This window comes from Alligator mississippiensis, chromosome 2 (assembly GCF_030867095.1).
Source record: "Alligator mississippiensis isolate rAllMis1 chromosome 2, rAllMis1, whole genome shotgun sequence".
Taxonomy (NCBI): Eukaryota; Metazoa; Chordata; order Crocodylia; family Alligatoridae; genus Alligator; species Alligator mississippiensis.
Window position 1 is genome coordinate 213,668,003 of NC_081825.1, and position 26,076 is coordinate 213,694,078.

General features: G+C 44.3%; 1 protein-coding gene across 1 annotated transcript in view; it reads right to left on the minus strand.

The window, feature by feature from the left end:
• NAV2 (neuron navigator 2) overlaps positions 1-26,076 on the minus strand; it is a 417,342-nt gene that overhangs the window by 230,631 nt on the left and 160,635 nt on the right. Inside the window, exon 4 of the mRNA XM_059722729.1 lies at positions 12,568-12,640. Within this exon, the coding sequence (XP_059578712.1) occupies positions 12,568-12,640 (73 nt within the window). The remainder of the gene's footprint in view (positions 1-12,567; positions 12,641-26,076) is intronic.

A 26,076-nucleotide genomic window follows, 5' to 3' on the forward strand; every position in this document is an offset into this window, starting at 1 on the left:
GGGGTAACATTGGTCTCTGATTCCATGGACATTCACAAATGAAACATCAGAACTTTATTGCAGCACTTGAAAGCTATAAAAACTCCTTCCTACACATGAACTTAAAGACTGAAGTTTTACAAAAAAAGAAAGTAGACCTATTCTTGGAGCTACCCCTTGAATTTATGTAAAAAGCATAATTTATGCACAACGCCCTTGAGTATCTGGCAAAGTAAGAACAAAACAAGATAATAAAGATCAGAATAGGCCAGCCACACATTTAAGTAGGCACACTTTGCAACCCTACCCATAACAAATATTCAGGTCCACAGTGTGATCCTGATTTCCTGGCAGAGAATGGGACTGCTGTAGGGAGAACGCATCTAAGGTCCTTGGAATAGCAGACTGAGGCTCATGTCCCTTTCCACAAGTTTTATGTGGCAGGCAGATGCATCCAGACCTTCTTAGTTTGTAAAAAAAGTGTCAAGCAGAGACAGTCTATTAAAAGCAAATAGGAAAAATGGCAACCCTGATGCCTGTCACCAAAGAGGAGTGTTGATATAACTAAGTTTAATCTAGCTCTAACTGTATTTTTAAAAATTGTCATCGGTAGATAGGATTCCAAGTTTATCCAGAAGGGCAATAGTAATCCACTCCATTTTGTGCTGTGTGTAAACTGTAGTTTGTAGAAGAAAAGTCACTTTCAGCCACAGAATAACACTTGCAGGGTATCTTGGCGTGCTTTAACAATGACATGAGCAAAAACTCATTTTGGTTTAGAGAAAGGACATTACTTACTAAGAACTGAGAAACAGGACTGACAGATTTCAAATAATTTATTTTTGAATCATTGAAAGAGCTGTGGTCGTTTGAGGAATCTAAATGAAGTTTGTAAATTATGCTTGATATTCGTGACTCTCTGTGCATATCTGTGCCAGACTGCAAATGCCGTTTGGAATGTGGGGCTTTGTCATTTTCTTTGCTGGGTTTTCATTCCATATTGACCTAAAATCCATAGAAGTCAGCAGGAGAAATTCTCTCATCTGATACACAGCTAACAACATAGGGTTAATGAAATTTAGGAGTCACAGATTTAAATGGACCAAATCTGGCCTGCATTAGGGTGTTAACTGAACAACGGATCATCTGAGGACCCTGATCACCACAGATCTAGCCTTAGGGAAAATGGTACCTTGGGCACACTTGTATTTGGGCACCCCCCACGTTTCCCCCCAGGGATCCCCACTCAGTCCCTCCTAGTGTTGGCATTATGTGTGTGGGATGTGTGCATAGGGTGTATGGGAAGGGGCTGGGGGGGATGTGGGGGTGTGTGGAGGGTGTGTGTGTGTGGCGGGGTGCAGGCACATGTGAAAGGCACATGAGCCCCAGCAGCTGTGGGTGGCAGGGGACCCAAGATGCTCACCCAAGATGCTGGTCTGTTCTCAGGGTGCAGCACCCAGCCCTAGCAGCAGAGGCTGCCATGCAGCACTGCCCAGCCATCCACGTCCTTGCCCTCAGCAGGTGGTGGCATTGGCCAGGGGGGGCTGCAGCTTGGCCTCCAACCCCAGCAGGCTGGTGACGGTGAAGCCCTTGGTGCACAAGCCAGGTCTGCCCAGCCATGCCACCTTGTTGGGCTCTGCTGCCTTGCCCATGGCACTCCCCACCCAGCAGCCCCCAAGTCTGTCATGCTGTCTGACAGTGCCTGCCACTACCACCCAGGGGCTTTTTACCCTGCTGCCCTGGCTGGCTAACTCCAATAAGCTGTGGGCATGGTGGGCTCTGTAGCCCGGCCCCAGGAAGAGTTGCCACTGAAGTGCCCCAACAGCTCCTGCCTGGCACATGCAGCAGAGTAGGACCTGGCAGGGCGTGCGTGTGTGCGTGGTGGCCCCCACTCCACCCACCAACCATGGCGCTCTAGGTGGTTGCCCACACTGCCCATCCCTAAGGCTGGCTCTGTATCACCATACAAAGCTAATCTTTGGGTTGCCTAGTGAAAGGGGTTAAAATTAGACAAGAAAAGGGTTCTCCACTGGCCATTTGAGAAAGAGAGAGAGAGAGAGAGACAGACAGACAGACAGACAGACAGACAGACAGACAGAAAGAGACAAAAGACTAGGAACAAAATGTTGGATGCAAGAGATTGATTCCATGATCTGGAGGACAAATCATGATCTGCAAGAGAAGGTCCTACCTCTTAAGTTACTAGTGGGCAGTAATTTAAGGCCAGAAAAGAGAGAAAATGGAGGCCGGGTAATACATGTCAGCATTTATTACTTACCTAGATCTATATATATTTTGTATACTCGCTTACATAAGGGGAGATTATTTGAACCCCTTGGAAAACCAGAGAGTCTGTCTGCTTTCACCGACCAGGGACCCTGAAGGGTTGGGTGGACTGTATGTAAGAGTATACACAAAGGAAAGGATGCATCTCAACCACTTGGAAGGAGGTCCTCAGTGGCCCATGGGCTGAGGGCAGGGGTAGGCAAAGTCCTGCCCACAGACCATATTGCGCCCATGGGGGACTCCATTACCCAGTATCCCCTGTGATAGCAGTTCCTTCTGGCCGCTGCTACCATACCCAGCCCTGCTGCCCAGGCACCCTAACCCATCCACTCCGCACCCACTGCCAGGGGTGGGATCTGCAGGGGAAGGGTGTGCAGTCAGGAGGCTGGGATGGGTTTGCAGCCCATAGCATGAGCGGTGGGTGGGGACCAGGGAGACCCCAGGATCTTAGTGGGGCCAGGGCTAGGGCAGAGCCACGATCTGCTGCCTGGACACCCTTGTGATGAGTGTGGGATCCACAGGCAGGGGTGTGCAGGCAGCGGCTCGCAGCTCTGCTCTGGCTCTGGCCCCATGCTGTCCCCACCACAGGATCCCAGCTCACGCCCTGCAGCAGCTTCACAACGCAGAGCAGCTTCCCACCCAGCTGCACGGCCTGCATGCGCCACTCCCAGCCAGTGTTCATGGAGACCCCAGAAGCAGCAGGGCCGTAACAGCGCAAGGCCATAACAGCATGGGGCCAAGGCTAGGGCTGGACCAGAGCCCTGGTTCTCTGGCCCTATGCTGTTATGGCCCCACTGGTTCCAGGGTCTCCATGGAGACTGGCCAGGGCAGAGGCTGCTAGGAAATGGAGTCTGGCCATGGGCCAGATCTGCCATTTTGCCCACCCCTGGCCTGGGGTATTTTGGCTGCAGTGTCCTAATTCCCTGAAGAGGTAAGAGACAGAAAGCTTCTGACCAGAAAGCATGCTAGAGAGGCCCACTTCTGAAACCTACTCAGGCCAAGGAAAATTTGGGAGCATATAAGCCCTAAACTTGGTGGGAACCAAACACAGTAGCTAAGTGGTGTTCAAGGCTTTACCAAGGATGTGCAATACCAGTTCTGGAAACAATTCTGACGCTGATTAGAACTCTATGGCAGTCAAAGAGAAAGAAAATAGAAAGGATTACATTTCTGTCTTGGAGACTGTAAGCTACAACTGAGCTGCAAGTAGGGTTGGAGTGTTGCTGCAGCCACGAATTGTCCTTAAAGTTATTTAGCTACAGATGCATGAAGAGGTTGTATGAAAATCTAGTACAGTAGTTCCTAACCTTTTTAGACATAAGGCATTCATGATTAGACTCAAGGCATGCCTTGTAAGACTCAAGCCATGCTTTGAAAAAGTATGCTCCTAGTTTTCATTTTTTGACAATGAAAAAATTATAGAGCAATTTTTCTGTTGGAAAGAACTCAAAAATGCCACAACTCAGATTTTTCTTCTGTGGATTCTTCTTTGAAATCTTTGGGTTTGTCTTATGAATCATTTTTGCACTTGCACACCTAACGTTGGATAGCATGTCACAACACTCTGGTTGAAATCACTGGTGTATTAAGATGTTACCTTTCAATGATTTATGATTTTACAATATGCTGGACTAATCTTTTTCCAGCAAACATGTTAGTTTAGAGACAACTAAGGTGTTACCTACAAAAAATATTGTAGTTCCCACAATGCATAATCTGATTGTATGTAATCTGAAAAACCATGGCAGTGAGAAATACAGTGGAAAACACTGGGAATAACTAGACATGGGTTTGCAAATGCTCAAGATCTGCCTCTGTATGGGTCCAAGGAATAGCATAGGCATGGATACAAAGCTAAAGCTGATTGGTAGGGCTGTGCAATGCTTCAGTAGCAGATTTGATTTGGAGGAGACTTGGCCCAATTCAGCAGCCAAAACTCTCAGTCCAAATCGAATCAGGAGACCAATTAAAGGGTCTGAATTGAATTGGAAGCCTCAGTGCTGCTTCAGAGATTTGGCCATAGATTAAACAGGCAGCAGTCCTCACCACATTGGACAGGACATGGCTACCTCCAGCTGGTAAGTCTATTGTGGTGGGGAGAGGGGGGAGGAAAGGGGTGGGGATCACAGATCAATGGCCCCACAGTGAGGGAGGGATTGGGGCTGGGGCTGGAACCCAGGCTGGGGCAAGTGCTGCCAAGGGAGGAGGTGGGGCAGCTCGCGCCGCTGTGCACCACTGGTCTGGGAGCTGCTCATGTGGCAGCTTGTCCAGCGGCTCTCGCTGCTGCTCCCACCACCGGTCCAGGAGGGCATGGAGTGTGGGCATGTGGCCCAGGATCTGTGCGGGGCAGGCAGGGCCGGGGCTGCGCTGGATGGAAGGCAGAAGGCACTGGGAATGTGGGCTATGCCCTCCTGCTCCTCACCCAGCCGGCGTGGGGCCAGCACAAGACTGAGCCACCGAGCTGCCTCTGGACAAGCAGCACACTGCGGCAGGAGCTGGCCTGGTCTCTCCACACCTAAAGGACAAGCAGTGGCTTCATCCTGGCTGAGTGGCCAGTGGCAGGGCATGATGGCAGGGAGTGCCTCCAGATCGGGGCAGGGTAGGCAACGGAGCAGGGTCTATGGGGGGCTGCAGTGAGTTTTTGGGTGGCACATGTGTCCCCCCCATGCTCCGCTGCTGGCTGCCCAGCTGAGGCAAAGCCACTGTTCATCTTTGAGGCGTGGGGAGGCTGGACCAGGTCCCGCTGCTGCACACTGCTTGTCTGCAGGCAGCACAGGGGCTCAGTCTCGAGCCGGCCCCACTCTGGCTGAGCTAGCGGTGGGTGGGCAGAGCCCCTGCTCCCAGTGCCTTCTGCCTTTTGCCTGGCATAGCCCTGGCCCTGACTGCCCTGGGCAGATCCTGGGGCACATGCCCCCACCCCATGCCCTACCGGACCAGTGGCAGGAGTAGCAGCAAGAGCCACTGAACAAGCTGCCACACAAGCAGCTCCCGGACTGGCAGCATGCAGCGGTGTGAGCCACCCCACCCCGTCCTTGGCCAGGGCAATACTGTGGGCAGCAAGCCTCCACTGCCTGGCTGCACTCTGTGGGGTGGGCAGAGCCGGGTCTGCACTCCAGAAGGCTAGTGCCAGCCACAGACTGGACTGCAGCCCTGGGTCTGCCTGCCCCACAGAGCGTAGCCTGGCAGCGGGGGCTAGCCACCCAGAGCACAGCCCTGGCTCCATCCACCCTGCAGAGCACAGCCCAGTTGTGGGCAGCTGGGGCTAGCCTCTCAGAGTACGTCCCAGCCCAGCCCACCCCACACAGATCTGGGGGCACATGCCCACTCCCATGCCCTCCCAGACCAGTGGTGTACGGCAGCACACAGTGGCAGGAGCCCCCCCTCCCCAAGTCCCATCTGGCCAATTTGTCCCAGCCCTAATCCCCTCCCTTGCTGTGGAGGTGTTAATCTGTCCCCCCTGCATGTCCTTTCCCTCCCCCCTCCATCCACCACAACAGACTTACCTGCTGGAGGCAGCTGTGTCTGGCATCAAGGACTGCTGCCTGTTTAGTCTATGGCCAAATTTCTGAAGCAGTGCTGAATCTTTGGATCTGATTCAGCCAAATTGAATCAGAACAGTGATTCAATTCATCAAATCAAATCACTGTCCCTCCAAATTGGCCGAATCTGAATCTGAAGTGAATACTTGCTGCTTAGCACAGGCCTACTGACTGTATGTCCAAAGGCAAAGTAGTAGACGTCAAAAAAGTAGACAAAAGTTGTCCCATATGTGCATAGAAAGTTCCCTTTATTAAACTTATACCCTTGGGGAGGGACTGTATTTTTGCACAGTGTGTAGCATAGTGTATTTCTGGTTCAGAACTAGGGATTCTAGGAGCTATCACTTGTACAAATATGCAGATGGCAGAACCCACTTATTTAATCAGAGCTGTACTACACTAGACAATGCCAAATTATTTCAGTACATTGTCAAATGCAAATTCTGCTTTGTCCTGGTAAATCTCTCCATGATAGTTAGGTTGTTTATAAAAAAGAAATTCAAGTTTTAGAGTCCCAGAGAGGGATTCAGTTTATATTTCCACTCTGAAGGTATTATAAATTTCTACTTCTTCTAAGGGATTTGCAAAGGGAGCATATAAAATTATTTGCATTTTACCCAGTGGATCTTGGCAACTTGCACAGAAACATTTTACTGCAAGGGTGGGCAAAATAGGTGGGCAATTCTATCCGGCCCATGGGGCCCCTAAAATTTAGAAAATTAATTATTATCTGCTCCTGGCTGCTTGTCAAACATGACAAGGTGACAGCGACAGCAGGACCCAGGAGGAGCCGGTGGCAGGACCCAGAAGCACTGCACCGTATGGTTCTGGCCATGCAGCTGGGAACCATACACTGCTGGCCAGGCCAGGCTGACTCCTGCACCACGCTGTTCCTAGCTGCATGGCCAGGACCAAATACTGCAGCTGGCTCCTACTGTGTCCTGCAGTCCTAGCCATTCAGCCGAGAACTGCACGCTGTCAGAATGTGTGGGGCACATCCACATGAGTGCACATGTGCCTCTTGCAGCATCTCAAAGCCCTTTGAGAGACATGAGACATGTGCGGGAATGAGAAAACATTCCCCACGCTGCAAACATGTACCCACACCTCCCCTTGCATCACCATACACATGCACCCATACTCCCCATGCACACCCCACACTCCCTCACACATCCCAGCCACCTTCCCCCTCCACACACACCAAAAAACCCCAGCTACCCTCCCCCCAAACACTCACACCCCCCCAGAAACCCCATACCCACCCACACTCCACACATCCACACATACCACAACCCCACAACACACACTCTCCCCCACAACCCACATACACACAAACCACACACACACACACAGCCCCCCTCAAGCCCTGTACCCACCCACCCATACCCTCCCATTCCCCCCTACAATATACAAAAGTAAGACTTCATTTTAAGCTATTGTGCAATCACCTCTATATACACTACACAAACACATATAAATCAGGACAAAAATATTTCTTGAAACCAGATTAATGTATATTGTTTGATTTTAGACAATAGTTTGTTTTTTTCCCAGTTCTAAGATGGCAAACTCCCTAGCCAAAATAAGTACTTTCAGGGGCAAGGGGAGAGACTTCTGGTGGCAAAGGTCAGGTGTTAGGGGGTTTGACTTCCAGTTCCAAGATGGAACCAAGGGGCAGGGCACCTGTCAAGGGGCAGGGCTACTCTTGTGGCTTTCAATACCTCACCAAAACTTGTTAAGTAGCCCTCCAGCTGAAATAATTGCCCACCCCTGCCTTACTGGCTGGCTTGGTAATGGCACTGTTTAATGCAGGGGTTCTCAAACTGTGGGTTGCAACCCCCTGGCAACTTAAAAGGGGGTTGCAAATTCTCTTCCCTCCCCAGAAGTGGTGACACAGAGGGCGGGGCCAACACCGCCATTGAGCACTCTGTGTCACCTCTGTGCACTGTGCCCACTTCCCCACGGCCAAGTCTGGGCCGCTGGCCCCCGGGGACCCACCTGACCTCTGCTCATCTGCCGGCCAGACTTGGGTGCGGGGAAGTGGCAAACAACATGTGGTGGTGGCATGGAGTGCTCAATGGCAGTGGCGGCCCTGTGCCCCACACCACCACTTCTAGGGAGGGAAGAGAAGTCTTCTAGGGAGGGAAGAGAAGTTTGCAACCCCATTGTCAAGGTAACAAAAAGTTTGAGAACCCCTGGTTTAATGGGTTCCATGTTCTTTCTGCTTTTTTTTTTTTAATAATATCCTCATTTTCCATGATAGTTAATGAGTGTGTCCTAGAGCAGGATTTTAAATAATTATGGCATTTAAGACTCAAAATTTCAGTCTATGGAATCTGTTGCATTTTTCTATTAGTAGTTAATCTTTCAAAGTAGCAGTCATTACTAGTATCCCCCTCTAGCTCCCATGGGATAGGCATTGCTATATCTTTGGGAACAGAATCACACTGTGAAAGGCATCAGTAAATAGTGATCACAAGTTACTCCCAGCAGGACACAAGTTATCTGGTAGGAGTGGCTTACAGGTATCTATGACATGGTTTGTTTGCCCTAGATATGTTACTCTGCAAATTTGGCACACTAAGTTTTCTCAGGGCCTCAGTCACTATCTGTCAGGAATTATGAAGCATGCTGACAAATTCACACAAGGTGAAACAAAGATAGTAACATGTATGTGTCTTATCAAGGTCAAGAATTAGTGTTAATTATAGAATGGGAGACAGGTTTACATTTTCTCTTTAGTTATTGCAGTGCTTCCACTGTAGATTTATTAGGCCAAATCCATCAATTTACCCATCTTGGATGGGGAGCATCATTGATTTCAGGGGGGCTACATAGACAAGTCAGCCAGTCAGTATTTGATCAGCAGGGATCCTGGTTTTCTGATTTTAAAAAAATCCCCAATTTTCAGTGAAAAAAAGTAACCCCAAATCCACATTGTTCCATGATTTAATTGAAACGCCACTAATATGTAGACAAATATATAGTGGTGTTTCATTTTAATCACAGGAAAATGTGGATTTGGGGTTACTTTTTTAACCAAAATTTGGGGATTTTTTAAAATCAGAGAAAACCAGGATCCCTGTTGATCAGTTATCCTAAAGCTCCTCCTGGAAGGATAAAAAATTATGTCTGAATCCAAATTAAGGCACTAAGTAGGAAAGGATTGTTTATGTTGAGCCAACTGTTCTAGATTCAACTGAAAACACCTGGTGTATTAATGACCCATTCATGGGTGGATCCAGGATTTTGTAACTTGCACTGCAAAGGTGGCTGCTCTCACCCCCACCACAAACACCAGGTCAGGCAGACTGTGTTGTATAAGTTACAGTGAGGGACTTTTTTAAGGTCCCTCAATCAGGTAAAAATCTTCCTTCCCCCTTCCCTTTCCCTCCATGCTCAACAGTACATTCCTTCCCATTCTCTTCCCTCCTCCCTCCCCTGCAAGTCACTGTCACCCGCTGTTCTGGAGGTAGGAGGAAGGGCTTCAGACCTGCTCCTGACCCATTCCAGCCAAGCCGCACATGTAACCGGGTCAGCTAGAGATAGTGGCGATAGCAGGTGTGTTCCTTTTCCCCGAGTCTTTTCCTGGGCTGGCAGAGAAAACGAAAGAGGGACCAGACAGGGACTGGAGAGGACCTGCCCACTACTGCCTCTGTCCCTGTCTGAGCTCAGCTCTGCACAGACCCCAACTGGAGCAGGCAGGAGCAGCTTTGGAACTTCCCCCTTCTCCCCCATGGGACAACCTGAGACAGCAGCAGTTGTGTGTAGGGGAGTGGCGGGGACAAGGAGAAGGAGATGTGCCATTAAGCATGGAGGGGAAGGGAAGGGGGTTTCTTACTTGCTTTGAGGACTTAAAATAAAAATGTCCCTGGCTGCTTCTCCCGTTGTATGTTCAACTGAAACGGCATTCATCTGGCACCATTGCACCCCTACTCCCAATCCACCTCTGGACCCACTACATTGTTTTCTGCAGTTATATACAGCATTAAACCTACATTTTAAAGTGCCACTGCAATGGGGAAGAGCATCACCCAGTTTTCCCTGACTGCAAGTGAAAGAGAGGGTGTCTGGGAGTCAAACAAAGGAGTCATTCAGATCTTTCCAAATATCCAAAAGATCACTGTTGCTTTGAAGCATTAAAAAGAGAAGATAAGACAGGATATCCTAGCTTACACCAGTACTCTAACCTCTTTGCAGTATCTCCAAGGCTGAGACGTGTTATATGAACAGTGCAACACTTGGCAGCCATTTATATTTAGTGTAATGCTATACCTTTGTTAAGATACTTGAACTTATAACACATGCATAATATTTACATGCATAACAATGTTTCCAGTGTGGGCTATCTAGGGGTATATTTCAGTGGTGTCATTTATTTGCAGCAGGAGATGGTGTGTTTCAACTAAGCTACAGGGGTCATCATCCAAGTAACCAAAAAAGTCTGCTGCTCCCAGGCAGAACCTAGTAAGGCTGAAGTGCTGTGAATGGAAACTGGTCAGTAGCAAACACTGAAATGAGCAGTATTATATTAAATATGTCTTAATAAACACAGGAGGAAGGAATTATTTCAGGCATCTGCTACCTCACTGAAAATCCATGCTGTGAAATGGGAAATAATTTGTAAGCACTTAACTGGCCATGAGAATGTTTTCACTTTAACATCATTTATCTTTTTACCAGTTAGCCTGGAAGGTACAACCCAGCCTTCAGCATTTATGTTAAAGATCTTCCCTTCAACCAAAACCAGTTGTCCTTCTTCACCCTCAGGGTGCCAGATGGCATCTGTTCTTTTACAGATAATAATCTTTTCCTAAAGGGAAATTCTTCTCACATACATATTAAATGTAAAGTGCATGCCTCACATTATCAGCCTACTCGGCAACATAGTATAACCCAAAACGGATGAACTCTTATCCATCAACTAACTAGATTTTCTCACTTAAATATCTGTGGGGTAGCAGGAAGGGGAATACTCTGAGAAACCATCAAGCACTGAACTTCAGGCTTAACATACCAGTTAGTCTTTTACTAAGAGTGCGAGACAGCTAGAAACCACATACAATTATCCCTTTGGCATGAAGAGCTGGGATTCCCCAGTGCTGTGCTTAGAGTCAGGAGCTCCCGGCTGCTGGCAACAAGGCAGAGAAAGCCAAGACAGAAAGCCTTTCCTTTTCTAACTGAAAGGGCTTGTTGATCTTATATTTATGAACTGTGTCAGTTCACCTGATCAGACAGGCTTCCAAATCTACAGTGTTTTTTTTTATGCTGGCAAGAGCTCAGAAAAAGAAATCTTAGCTTTATACCCAGGTAAGGCAATTCCCCAAACGGAAGAAAAAAATGTGCACATTTTGCAAAATGACCAGTTCCTCAACTCACATTTGCCAACAAAGTCAAGAAATCAAACTCACAAAGTATTCTCACCTGAACTTTCAAATCCAATTACTTGTTCTGAGAAATACTGAGGGAGGTGTAACATAATATGCTGAGAGGCAGAGTTAACTGCCACTTCCTCAGATTGCTGGCACCCAATTGCTTTTCCAAACATACTTAAGCGAAAGTACAGGTGAAATCAGGTGCTGAATTAGACTTATAAGCCTATTAAATTTTGTTTGATCCATTTTGAACACTCATCAGTTCTATGCCTTCTTAACAGGAGTGGGAGAGAGAGAGAGAGAGAGAATACACTATGTAACCATGAGAGCACGAAAGGACTTCTCAGTTTGGAAAGTGAATAGCTACTCATATAACACCACTGGTGACTGGTGGACTCAATAGGTCTGATTCGATTTACATTTTACTGTTACACAAATTTAGAGGCATATTTTAACAATCTACCTAAAGAAAATGAAAAAGCAGAAACTCTCCTTTGTGTAAAACAGAAAGAAAAAATAAACAATGAAGAACCAGTGCTCTCTCTCAGTAAGGAACACAATATATACAGATGTATCATGTGTGTGTGCGTGTGTGTGTACAAACACACACATGCGCGCACACACACACACCAGTAAAAAACACTTTTTAAAGAAATACAGTTGGTGATTCTACTACAAACAGAAATATTAACAAATATTTTTAAACAGAAGATAGCTTAACCTGCTAAATCTGTGTTTCCCCACAGTTAAAAAATATTTGAATGAAGGCTTCAGGTTCAGGCCCATTTCTAGTTTTAAAAATTGCTGTTATATGAAGTGTTTATAATTAGTTTTCATTTTAAATTCCAAACACTGATTCTTCAGCACAATTGATGATGCAGCTTGTAATTAATGTGGCAAAAATATAGGTTAAGATCCTATGAGTACAGATGTAAAGGCTTGATCTACTCCAGGAGGATAACTTCATTTGCATGATTTTGCAACGTGTTTACAAGACACAACCATATATGGGGGGGTTTTTGTTTCTTTATATCTATATTTTTTCACATGTTGCCATATATAGGATATAATGTGCCTTTGTCATGACCATAGCCATACAATTTTTGGTTTTCCACAATGTAATTTCTAGAGATCAGTTGCAATGTTTCTGATCTTACCTTTTAATGGTTGAGTCCTAAACTTCTCAAAGTTACTTGTACAATTAATTAGTCAACTGTACTGAGCCTAGACTTATATTATACTCACCTTTTACAGAGAGATGGTAAAAACATAGGGAAAAAAACAGAAGCACAAGTTAAAGTCATTTGTTTTAGTCTTAGTTTCTTATTTTATCTCCAATGTAAAGCCCCTCGTTATAAAATACATTTGCTAATGAGAGATTGACTCACCTTCTGCTGAAAGACCCTGTATGTTAATTCCCTTGGCAGCCAAGAAACTCAGGCATGCATCTATGTTTTCAATCTAAGCAAGAAAAAGAGACAAAAGAATATGCATTGTAGTAAATGTTTGCTTTCATTTTATTGCATGCAACCTTTGTATCACAGGAATAGCCTCTTTGTTCGTTGCACTGGAAAGACATTTTTAATGCTGGAGCCATAACAACATGAAAACTCCTAAGTTACCAAGTGATCAATATTGTGTTGGTCAGCGCACAGTATTGTTTGTACTTGCATGAGGCAGGTTATTTAATAGTTTAACCCTGAAAGATGACCGCTGCATGTTGGTAAAGGGTCAAAAATAAGATGCAGGGTTTTTATCCTACGATGATCATAACAACCACGATACTGAAAATAAACACAGATGCCAAATTTGCTTGTGGAGAAGAAATATTATCGCTTGCTCTTAAGCAGGCAGCTGGCAGAAGTTTCCAGCCATACAGGCAGTAAAATATAAGAACGGTAACTAAAAACCCCAGTTGGAATCCAGAAAATGTTTACTCACAAAATTCTCTAGATGTCAGAAATGAAAGACTACTGAAGGATGCAGTGGCTTCTCGTTGTGGAGTAAATCCTGCCTCTTTAGTGGGTTCACCATTAAGGAGCAGGATTTTATTTGGCCCACACACACGACGTGCACAGCCAGCTCTATGGGGGTTCCCCACATACTGTTTGGGGCCAGGAGAGGGCAGGGACAGCACCTACTTTGCCTGCCCCTACTTCCTGACAGGTAGCTGCTAGAATTGCAAAGATTACTTTACTGCGCTGACATAGCTGCAGTGAAGACACTCTATTTCTGCCCTAGGGTCCAAGAAAATAGAATTCGTACCTGGCCTTTTGTCCTCTGGAAATCACCAGCTCCAAATTAATTTACTTAATGTTGATGAGAACATTTGTAAAATAAATACAGCATAGGTGTTGAGCATGAAAAATGGTCCGAAGCTACCCAACTCAGCCCCCGCTGAAATCAAAGGTAAGCCTTCCACTGATTTCACTAGGGGCAGAGTTAGTGATGAGGTACTACAAAAAATTTTATTCTTACTCAATTTGCAGTAGGATCCCTTACCCCAAGGAGTGATGTACAAACAGGAACAGCACAGTAGCTGCCCCAGGAAAGTTCATAGCATAGGTTTATCCTAGGATACAATAGGTGACTGAATTCAACAAATAGGCGTGGGAGGATAAGGCAATATAAACAGTAGTTTTGCATAATGAAAGTAGGCTCAGCTCAGCACCTGTCTGGCCACTGTCAGGCTTTACAGCACAGTTAATTCACATGGAGGGATTTCTATGAAGTGTTTTTTTTTCCCACACAAAAGACCTTGGTGTAGAATTCAGTCTTTATTTTTGCATTTCTCACACTGTGAGAAATCATCAAACAGAAATAGAACTGGTCATCTTAATTAAAGCAATCACTATTCTAGTAAACAATAAACAAGTTAATAATATAGAGTACTATCCATGCTCAATGATAGCGCAAATATTGGTCCTTATTGCACCCCGGAGATGTAGCATTACCTCTGCCTTACTGCAGTATTACCTAACCCTCAGATACCTGTCACTTCCACCAACTGCAGTTCTTATATTTTAAAACAAATAAATTATGTCTTTTTATCAGGATATTAACCTACTAGGATTGACCACAGAGCCTTTCCCAGATATTAGCTAGATATATCCTTCCTGTCTGCTAATAAAAGAATAGATTCTATGATTCTCAGATCTTAATGCCTGTACCAAGGTCCAGTCCTCCAATATGTCCCTTTAAATCACAGCATTTACCTCTTTGACTCTCAATGATTCTCTTGGCTTTCACCATAGTTCCTTTGCTAAGGTGGATTTTCTTTGAAAATTAAGCATCTAAATCCTGCCTAAGTTCTGTGTAGGTGCATACAGAACCAATATGGACCTGGCCCAACCTGGCTTCCTTCTTTCACAGTCTTATCCTATACTTGTTGCTCTCTTTTTTTGCCTTAAATTTCTTCTCCCTTCAGACAGGGTAAATTGTAGCAGTATGCTTTACTTCTATAGCAGGCTTCTCAAACAGCCAGCTTCCCCTTGAGACCAAGTGCCCACAGCCCTTCTTCCTGCTCTATGTGGTATTCTCCAGACCAACTTCCCCAGAGCACATTCATTCATTTCAGCTTTTGATCCAGACGTTATCACTCCAGGACACCCCCTGTGACTGGACTCCAAACAGCCTTTTTACATCCTGAGCACCACAGTCACCTGAGTAAAATACCTAGCCCCCATTCCAACTCAACTGAAAATCTTCCAGCAGGACCTGACATCCTGACGTGACCATGACTTGGAACATCCTTCAAAGGGGGCAGAGCACCCTGTTATAAAGGCTGCAAGGAGAATTTTACATATCAATTATAATACATGGAGAAAATGAAATAATGGATTAGAATGAGATTGCTCAAACCCCGGCCTACAGGCCAGATCCAGCCCATAGCCCTATGTCATCCAGGCCACAGGACTTGCCCCAGGTCTGGAAATCTGACAGTGGAAAAGTGGTGGCAGTGCTTCCCCACCACAATTTCCCTCTATAGGGCACTGGTCAGACCGCAGTTGGAGTACTGCGTGCAATTCTGGGCGCCACACTTCAAGAAGGATGCGGATAACCTGGAGAGGGTCCAGAGAAGGGCAACTCGTATGGTCAAGGGCCTGCAGACCAAGCCCTATGAGGAGAGACTAGAGAAACTGGACCTTTTCAGCCTCCGCAAGAGAAGGTTGAGAGGCGACCTTGTGGCTGCCTTTAAGTTCATCACGGGGGCACAGAAGGGAATTGGTGAGTATTTATTCACCAAGGCGCCCCCGGAGGTTACAAGAAACAATGGCCACAAGCTAGCAGAGAGCAGATTTAGATTGGACATTAGGAAGAACTTCTTCACAGTTCGAATGGCCAAGGTCTGGAACGGGCTCCCAAGGGAGGTGGTGCTCTCCCCTACCCTGGGGGTCTTCAAGAGGAGGTTAGATGAGTATCTAGCTGGGGTCATCTAGACCCAGCACTCTTTCCTGCTTATGCAGGGGGTCGGACTCGATGATCTATTGAGGTCCCTTCTGACCCTAACATCTATGAATCTATGAATTTTTTTAGACCTGTGGGGAGCCCCAGGCTCTGTGTACTGGATCAGACCACCAGACCCCAGGGCCCAATCCTTACACATGGGGGGCTGGCACCAGGCCCTAGGAGCCAAACCAACTGTGCCAGGGGCCAGGAGGGAGCAGTGCCAGGCCCACAGGCCCATCCCCATGTGCTGAGCAGGAGAGGGCCATGCCGGGTCCCAGGGCCTGCTCCCTGAGCACTGGGCATGGAGGGGGGCAGTGTTGGGTCCTGGAGTCCAGTCCTGATATGCAAAGCTCAAACTGACCCACAGACCAGCCCCCACCCCACACATCTGGCCCCCAGGGCCAAAAGGTTGAGCACTACTGAATTAGACTTTTACAGGATATGGAAAGGTGGACTGCATGGGAAAAAAGATGGAACGCAAGAAGATGGTAACAGTCAAGAAATCATAAGAAACTAAGTAGTGTGAAGGCAAGAAAATAGCTGTCCCACATGAAGGAAGAAGGAAGCCATTATGAAATAAAAGGCTGGTGACAAAAGGATGCAGAGGAGATTCTTATGCCAGGAAATAAAACATAAGGATAAGATTTCATTCTTAATATACAATAGAAAGGGACTTGGAAAATACAATAGAAAAGCCAAGATGTTGCAAGGACGTGTAACTAATATTATTTGTATGGATCCATAGGTACGTGTGGTGGTTTACAAATGGGAAAGGTGCTTGGCAATATAATATGAAAGTTGAGCAATTAATTTTAGTGTGTGGAAAAAGAAAGAAGGGAAAGGTTTAAAGAATTTAAAGGAAATTGTAATATAGAACCTGGGGGTAGAGCAACTGAAAGCTATAGTTGGGAGTACCCAAAAATATTTCTCATGGAATAATTACTTAGTGCTCTACATAAAATGAATTTGTGGTGTCAGTCTAGTTCTAATATAAAAGAGAGAGGCAGTTAGCCAGGCAGCGAGCAGGGTAGATCTATCTGCACCTTATAGACTAACTGACTCATTCTACTATGCCTTCTTATAGGAAGGAGTTTAGATTCCACTTAGCAATCACTCCTCAAGAGCCAAGAGAGGAGCCAGATACTGGGCTTACAGATTATCTTCTACCTGACCTCCGGCAGGTCAGAATGGAAACCATCTTGGTTGAGTATTTGAGGAGACCTCTCTGAAACTGTCTGCGCTTTTCTAAAAATTAGAAGAGAGGAGGCAATTGAAATGTTTATATTTCAAATAGTATTTGGTATATAAATAATGATATAACTTATGATGAAACTAAGCTAAAACTTTATTTTACCATTCAAAGGCATGAAAAACCATGAGGATTACTTATATAGACAGGTCTCCTAACACTGCAAACAGTCCACTAATTTGATCTGTAAAAAGAAGCCTCAAAGGCAGGATTCAGCGCACAATCTGTATTGTACCAACATTAATACACAATGAAAACGAACTACCTTATGTTTTCAACCACGACACACCCCCCACCCCCATTCCTGAATATAACATATACCCTGTTTTTGAAAGGTAGAATGAAGACAAAAAGATTTTTCCAGAGTTATGGCTGCATAGAGCACAGACAGAGCCTAATGTTCATCTGACTGTGTGACCTTTCCCGCTTCCTAAAAGCTCAAACCCTAGCTGCTACTGAAGACTGGTCTCCATATGTAGATCTATGATTTTGAAAAGAGCTAGAATCCCTAAGATTGTGAAATAGGAAGAGAGAGTCTAGGAGAAGCTAGTAAACAGCAAAATTGCACTAAGAAAGGTTAGCTTGATTAGCCGAACGTCAAGATCATTAAAAAGGTGAGACAATCATTAACACCCCTAGAATGAAGAACAATTAAGTCAACTGACTCTTTCAGATGCCTAACTAGTAATGCAACAGCTGCTGTACCGTGAAGCAGGAATCAAAGCAGATTGCTTCTATCCCAGGCACACAATCAGCACCCTTGCTTAATACATGCACCCCAGTTTGGGGGGGCTGATTTTGGGGGGAAAGGTGTTCCTTGTATGTGAGAAAATACAGTATTAAATGTCAGTGTATACCTTCTACTAGCAAGTTAGTTTGGGTTCAGAATATGAGTATACCATGAAAACATTATGAAAATGAGAAAAATATTTGATTTTACTAATTTTTTTCCTATATCCTAGAGACAGAGTAAATACAGTCTGTTATGAAAACTGTGATGGTATCACTTTACTAACTAGGACAATAAACTCCATGTAAATTATCTATGCAAAAATGTAGTGCTACTTCAGCCAGAAACATCTATTGCACATACAACAATGGTAATGCAAAGGATTCTGAAGAGGCCTAATAACAAAAGCACCTAGACAAAAATGTCTGGGGGGCTGAACTGAAGTTCCTAAGTAGATCGCAACTGAGTACCAGCTTGTAAAGAGACAGAGGCCTAATGACAATGCACTGTGCACTGAACACACAGCTGCCTTCTTTTACTATTCAAAAACAAGCAGACAGTGAAGCTCTAAGAGCCTTTTCTGAGCCAAGCCCACATATTGTTTAAGCCCTTACAGCAGACGTGAGAAATTTGCTGATTTGCCAAAGGGGAGTGTATATTTTCTTTTCTTTTTTTTTTTTGCTGTGCGTCATGACTGGCTTTTGGCAGGCAGTTCTAATTTCTCTTTTCCTCTGCCTCCTGCTGCAAGTCACATGAACACAGCAGAGGCAGAAAAGAGAGAGATTTCTGAAACCACCCACCCCTCCATAAATATAGGGGAAATTTTTGTAGGCACAGAGGAGAAGGTACACGAGAAGGTATGTAAACCAGAAGAAGGTACGTAAACCAGGGCATGGTCATCCACAGTGATGCTCCATATTTTTGGAATTACTTACTATTTAAAATGAGCAGGTACAGGCAGATCAAGTATCCAGATAAAAACAGTGTTCCCTGCTCCCTTCTTCACCATAGGACCCATGAGTGTTGTGTTTTTAAAACCTCTGTAGCTATTCATTTTTACAAGGAGATGGAGCACAGTAAGTGATGGTGTGGTACAAAGCTGGTTGTGTAGTATCAGTCCCACTACATGCAGGACATTTATTTGTTTTAACAAGTCCTACAACTAAACAAGAGTACTGCTGATCCTAACTGTGAAAGGGCCTGCCCCTATATGGGAAGTTTTGCTTCCAAAACTCTGTCAGTGGGACAGGCAGTGAAATAAAGAAACTCTACTGTTTCCAGATGAAACATATCCACATAGAGAAGAGTTATAAATAGGAACTTGGGGAAATGTATGGAACTCAGACAAATTATTTAGAGCTTAGGGTTTGGGGACAGGAAGGAGAGTTGAGCTGGCAGTTCTAACTTACTATTTTAAATTTAGGCTTCTTTAAAAAAAAATCAGGCTTCTTTTTAAAAATACGTTTTAATTCAAGTTGTTCCATTTGGGGCATATGGTGGTTAACTTCTTCCTCTACAAAGTTTACTCCATACAAAGCAATCCTACATATGAGTTCTTCCTCATGTTCTCATCTTCTCCTGAATGAAGCAGCAATGCTTCTTTTCACACCCAAGAAAGGACATTAATATTCTTTATCAAGCTATTCCCTCTCTCCACCCTAAGTGAGGTAGGTAGCCTATCTTATTTTAATGTCAGAATTAAGATTCTGTTCAGACTCACTACTGAGTATAGGAAATAACTTGTATGGCTCTATTCTGCATTCTAGCTGCTCTACACTGTTCCACTGACAGAGAAGAATGGGGAAACTCAGCTTAACTGCTTGCCTGAGAACCTCCAGACTTAAACGCTAGGGACAGACATTACACATAAACTGGTTTAAGGGATCAGAAACTGATTTAAACCTGTAATAGAACAGATGTTTAGTGCACATTAACCAGTTTGAAAATGGCTGAAACCAGTTTGAGATAAACCTGGTTGAATGTAGTATCAGACTTAACTGATTTGGGTCAAACCAGTTTATGCAGTGTCTGTCCCAGACCCCTTGCTGATTTAAGATAAACCAGACTCCCCCAGCGTCCCAGCATGCTCTCTGGGCTGGGTGGTGCTCTCTGCTCTACAGCAAGGCTGGCCCCTCCCCTCTGCTCCCTGGCTGGAGCTCAGCAGAGATTTGCAGGCACAGAGCATCTGCCTGCTCCCCGCTTCCCTCACCACTCCCTGGTAAGCAGGGATCCCCCATCCACCCTGCCTTACACAGACACACAACATTAGCTATCAGACCACATGGTGGGCATATCGGTGCTGTGGCAGACAGCAGTGTTGGTTTAGGGCTGTTTGGAGCTAATCAACAGCTCAGCTAGCAATGTCCCTCCGTTCCTTCTTTGTTTAAAAAAAGCTTGAACTAATTTGAGATGCTGTTTGTTTTCTGATGGGGTGATAAATGCTCATAACAGAGCTGATAAATGCTCTGTTATCAAGGGGGGGAAAAACCCCTCCCTAATCCTGCTGGGGCGTGGCCATGCCCACCTCAGCTCAGCCCTGTGCAAGGGGAGGGAGGGCTACTCTAGCACCCCCAGCTTCTAGCTTGAGCCACTGCAGGCATGTGCTTGGATTTCTGGAATGAAAAGGGAATGTCTATCCACCTCCAAATCGGTTCAAGCTTCAGGGTTACTAGGAATAATGGTCACAAGTTGTTAGAGAGAAGGTTCAGGCTGGACATCAGTAGACATTACTTTAAAGCTAGGGCTCCCAAGTAAGGTGGTGCTCTCTCCTACCTTGGGGGTCTTCAAGTGGAGGCTGGACAGATATTTGGCTGGGGTGATATAATCCCAGCACCAATTCCTGCCCAGGGCAGGGGGTTGGACCTGATGATCTGTTTAGGTCCCTTCCAACCCTAAGTACTATGATACTATGATACTAACCTGCAAAGATGGAATCAATTCAGGCTCAAGCTTTTTTAATGTCTGTCACTAGCCAAAGGGATCTCTGATTAGACACAGCAGGAGGAGAAATGGTCATGGCTAGAATATCTTGTGACTCAGCAACCCCTAGGTACCAAAACTCCCTAATGGAGCAGTAGGCATCCAGAAGTAATTTGGATCAGCCATGAGGACCCTCTGCTACTCTGGGGTCTGACACATGCAGGGATGGCCCAAGAGACATGTGCAGAAAGCTGATAGAAGTTATGTTTGGCATTACCCTCATTATGCATTTATATACCTTTTGAACAACATATGCTTTTCCATACAAAGTACAGGCTGATTCACCAATCTTACTTTAGATTAGTACAATTTAGTTTTTGAGTTCTTCCTCTGTGCTATGTATCTTCCTAGTCTTACAACTCAATTCTAAAATAAAATCTTAACTTATGTAACTCACCCTCCAAAGAGGAACAAACTGCACATTTATGGTATGTACAAACATTCAGAGAGGTTGGGGGAGGGTTAGATTGGGTTAAAAATAGCCACCCAATCTCAGGTAAATTGGAGTGGGGGGGGGAGGGGAGCGGCTAGTAGAGGGGCTGGGGGGGAGGTATGAGGAACTGGCAGCTTTGTGGGGAAGGTTTGGTGGGATCAGGGGAGTTTGGCAGGATAGGGAAGAGGGGATTTCTGTACCTAGGGTAGTCTAGATAGTGTGACAGGCAGTGAAATAAATGTTAGGGTAGTCTGCACCTACATGTTATGATAGCCTATACTTAGCCTTGAGGGTCAGCCCCCTGACCCTCCTACTCCAAAATGAACAACCCCCCCAGTAAATGAACTGCCTGCTACTCCCTCCTGCCACTCTCCTTACCCTAACTTACTTTCATCAACTCCCAGCACCAGAGGGTTTAGCGGGCTTGCAGAAGGATGAGCTAGCTGGTCTGCTGGGAGGGGGGTTGTTCATCTGGGGCTGGGGGAGGAGCCATAGAGTTAAAAATAGCCCAGCACCAGGGATGAGGGGAGTAGGAGAAGCACATCCCAGAGCTGGGGCCAGTGGAGAGGCTTTCCAAGATCCAAGGCTGTGCTTTGAACATGTACAGAAGTTTAGTTAGATTGGTCCTGCCATACCAGATCTAAGTTAGACTACTTCAAAGATACAGTTAACTTAGATTAGGTCATCCATTTTTTGACAGATCTAACCATCCTAAAACTTCTGTAGTTTGCACTTAGATTGACCTAACTGAGGATCTAAGTGTAAGGTCTGTACCTGGGTGAACTAAGTTAGATCAAGTGGCCATTTTAACATGATCTAACCTCCCCCTAACCTAGCCTTGAAGGGCTACCTCCCCAGTAAGGCAAGAATAAATAGTATAATAGTTGCACAGATCTTTCCAGCTACACATTTTAAAATGTTTTATAAAGGCATGTAAGCATTATCATTCCCCTCCTCTTCCTGCCTGTTAAACATATGCTAACTGAGGTATACAGGAATTAAGTGACTTCCTTGAATTCCTGCCTAAGTCAGGGATAACAAGCTTTTCTGATTCTTATCTCTTCTCATTCCGCTATGAATCCCCCAAATCTATAGCACAGCATTATTCTTGTTCTTTCAAAGGTGTGTTAGGAAAAACTATGTACTTCTAATAACTTTCAACACAAATAGCCACAGAAGTTTTTGCACTTGTCATGTTAGGGTAATCTTAGCTTCTGTTCTGATCTGTGCTACCAGGAAAAAACCAGGAAACATGCCATGACCTGTAGAGGCACATGGTATTACAAAGCCCTGCAAACATGTAAATAAAGATCCATAAAAGGGCACAGATATATGTTGATGGCTGACTGACTATATTTGACAGAAGCTTGGCTATGGAAATTCTCCACAGTACACACAGGTCTGCCAAGTCAAACAAAGCAGGGTAAGTTAAATTGTAAATTGTGTTGCCCTTGTCACAAGATGAGATACTCCTTAAAAAACTAGGAATCAAACTATTACTGTAGTTTCTTCCCCTTAAAAAATTCTAGAGAATGTTATGTTATAGTGCAAGGCCTGTACCCCCACTTTTGTACAGCAATAGGCATGTGGCTTTTATGGAATGCTTCTCCAAAAGATTTATTTTTTTTAATTTTAAACCAAGTTGCAATGTCTTCAATTTCAGAGTTTGGTATAGTATTAAGTTATCAGCTTTCTCAGGTTGTCCCTTGTCAGGATAGAAACTTCAACAGAAAAATAAAAATAAATACCAATTTCAGAAGAAATCTTATAGCCCTCCTATTCCATATAACAACAAGAATTGACTACATACCCAGCAAAAAGACAAGAAAAGATCCCACATTCTCATTTATGCACTGCAACCTATTTACTTAAGTTTAAAAAAGTTTGCTCAACATTGTTCTTTTATTATATTAAAAAAGGCCTGAAAATCTTACATTATTACACTGGCAATCCTTATAAAAAGTGCCTTCTTTAGCAGTATAAATACGATTGTATGTACATTTTTGGAACCTAATTGGCCAACTTTATATAGGCCAATTCATATTTCAATGGGGCTGTCTTACAAACTAAGCTGACAGGATACTAACAGCACACTGACAAATCTATAGAGTTGTTGGAACATTTTCACAGAATAAAGATATCAACATGACGATGCCTGAAGCTAGCCTTTATTTTTAAAACTGGTTATGAAAAAGGGGGCATCTATAAAAATTCCCAACCCTACCTCTGTGAGCACAGGGAATAGGCCCTTCCTTGCCTGTCACATGGCTTTGGCACACTACAATTTAAGATGTGGTAACTTAGACATAACTGCTTTTAATAAATGTTCAGAGGAAAAAGGTAATGACCAGGAACCTAGGTTCACCACGGAAAAACATGGTAAAACCCAGATTGTCTCATTTTAAGAAAACTAAGAAATGAAGTAATCATCCAAGTATTCAAACCATACACATGGGTGCTGTGAGTGTAATCACATTAAAAATCGATAAAAAGTCCTCAGATAGCATAGTATGGCTCTATGCTAATGAGGCAACCAAACTAGCACATAGGATACCTAGGAAGAATATTTAAAACAGACACAGGGCCTAAGGATATAACATTCAAGCTGCCTACCTGGTCGTTACTGTAAATCATAATATGCATAGGACTAAGACCCTGTCAATATTTAATTTTCTTTTTCTATTAACATATCTGCAGCTGCACACACAACATCCCAGAAAGATACAGAAATATGTACAGTAAGAACAGCCGAGAAAGCTTCGATTCATTGTGTCCAAGTCTCTAATCACTTTAAAGAATATTTAAAGGTCATCCTTTTATTCAGGATGGTCCCAGGCAACCCTAGGTGACTCAGAAGACTCACCAATCCTTTCTGTTCTTTTTCTTTGAATAGGTCAAATGAAAATGGTCTCTTTCCTTCACATGTAAACTCTGATTTCTTAATGCCCAATCCTCCAGCAGAGTGATGATAAATACCCTCAACACTGACCATAAGAAGAACACTCACAGCTTGCACCCATGTCAATAGAAAATGTGCTGAAATTTTCTATGGAAAACAAATTTGATCAAAAGTATCCATATTTTAGGGAAGAAAAAAGTTTATTGAAAATGTTTGTTTCTTTTGAAATTTTGGAGTGTTTTTAAATAGAAAATTGAACAAGACAAAACATTTTTGGTTTTATTGATAATCAAAACCTTCTAAATAATAAAATCAAACATATTTCAGGGTTTTTTTTCACTGAAAACTCTAAATATGTCCTTAGTGAAATATGTTTGTAATTTTTTTTCAAGTTTTCATAGTTTAATCTCTTTTTCTGGCTATCTATGCACAGCACGTTTTTGCAATCATACTTCATAAAAAATATGTTTGATCTTTTAACTGGGTTAATATACTTTGAAGTGCTCATACTGGTCACAAAATTATGAAAATGATTTACTAAAACATTGACATGCTTGACAACTGGAAGATGCATCACCAGAGTTCCTGCTCCTGGAGGGGCATTTGAGTGCTTTTGGGTTCAACTTAGTGTTTAATGGATATTTGTTCCTAATACATGAACTTTATACTACTGGCACCAAGTTAGGCTTATGTGGAGGGAGGCAGGTGCTTGCTTCCATATTCTGACTGGATTCAGGAGGAGTAATTTTCTGGCAGAGCTACAGCAGCTTTCCCATATGACAGAAGCTCTCCTAGAAAAAGGACATTTTCTGCCACAAGACCCAGGCCAGCTGCTCCTTTGCAACAGGAGCTCTGCTGACAGAAGATACCTTCTGGTGCCAGACCATGTTCACACCAGAAGTTTTAATAGAAGTTACATCGACTACCAGGCGCGATTTTTTCTCACCACTAGATAATATAGCAAAGCCAGCAGAATTTACTATTCTAGACAAGATTTACATTTCTGCGTTAAGTGTGACTTAGAACAGGAATAGCAGCACAGGCGTTGGATTTTCCACAGTACAAAGTTCTTCTATCATAGCTTTGTTAGCTAGGGGTGTGAAAAGTACAACAAAACCCAGGTGTGGACACAGCTCTACAGCAGAAAGTGGCTTTTACTGGCAAAGCTTCTGTTTGGGGAAGCAGGTGTGGCCCCAGAGGCAGAAAGTCTACTTTTGCCAACAGAGCTGCACTTACACAAGAAGTATAGCTATGGACCCAGCAGCCCCTATACTGCAGAAAGTTTAAAACTGAATAGCTAAGCTGCATTGGTTATAACTATTCCTATCAACATATCATTTTCATGACATTGCATGTTCAACCCCTGTTGTCTGTTGGTCAGTTGAAGACAAAGGATCATGAGACACTCAGCAGGACATTCCAGCATTTGAGTAATAATCTTGGCCGTGACAGCAAAAGCCACACTGTGAATATGTCCGTCTTTTTTGGCTTTTCCTTTCCAAAAAAAAAAGGTATAGCTATCACCATGTTCTGTGACCTGCCCCTCTCCTGCTCATGTGGTCTTACTAAGTACACTGATGTCCTTCACTGTGGTAGGTCAATATTAGGGTTGTCCATCAAGGTGCAGATGCTCCAGGTTGCAAACTTCATTACCCGATTTGGGCTGCAGATAGAGTGATCCCACTGGACACAATTTTCCAATCACTCGCCCATCACTTTAGAACAAGCCATTGAAGCAATACACCCACTCCTGTCTTCTTTTAACATAGGATTGACTTTGTGCATCAGCAACCACACAGTACTTTGCAGGAAGGAAACCTTAATCTGACAAGGAAAACATAAATAACTGGAGGCTTCTACTGTACTGCAGGCTTCACCCCCACTTTGCAGCCACTGTGAAGTATTCTTTCTTCATCCGCCTGCTCCGCCATTGAGGAAATTTACTTTTACTTTTGGATCACTCTAAGTCTAGAAACCTCACTCTCAACCTTGCCACCATAGGTAATTCTCCCAGGAATACAAGGCTTCAGACAGAATAATTCTCAAGGTTATCAGGAGCACACAGGCTTCTCTATCACATCAAGGTTATAATCCTTGGGTGGAAGCAAAGACAGCAAAGAACAATCTATTAGTGGTCAAACTGATTCAAGTGAGCCTT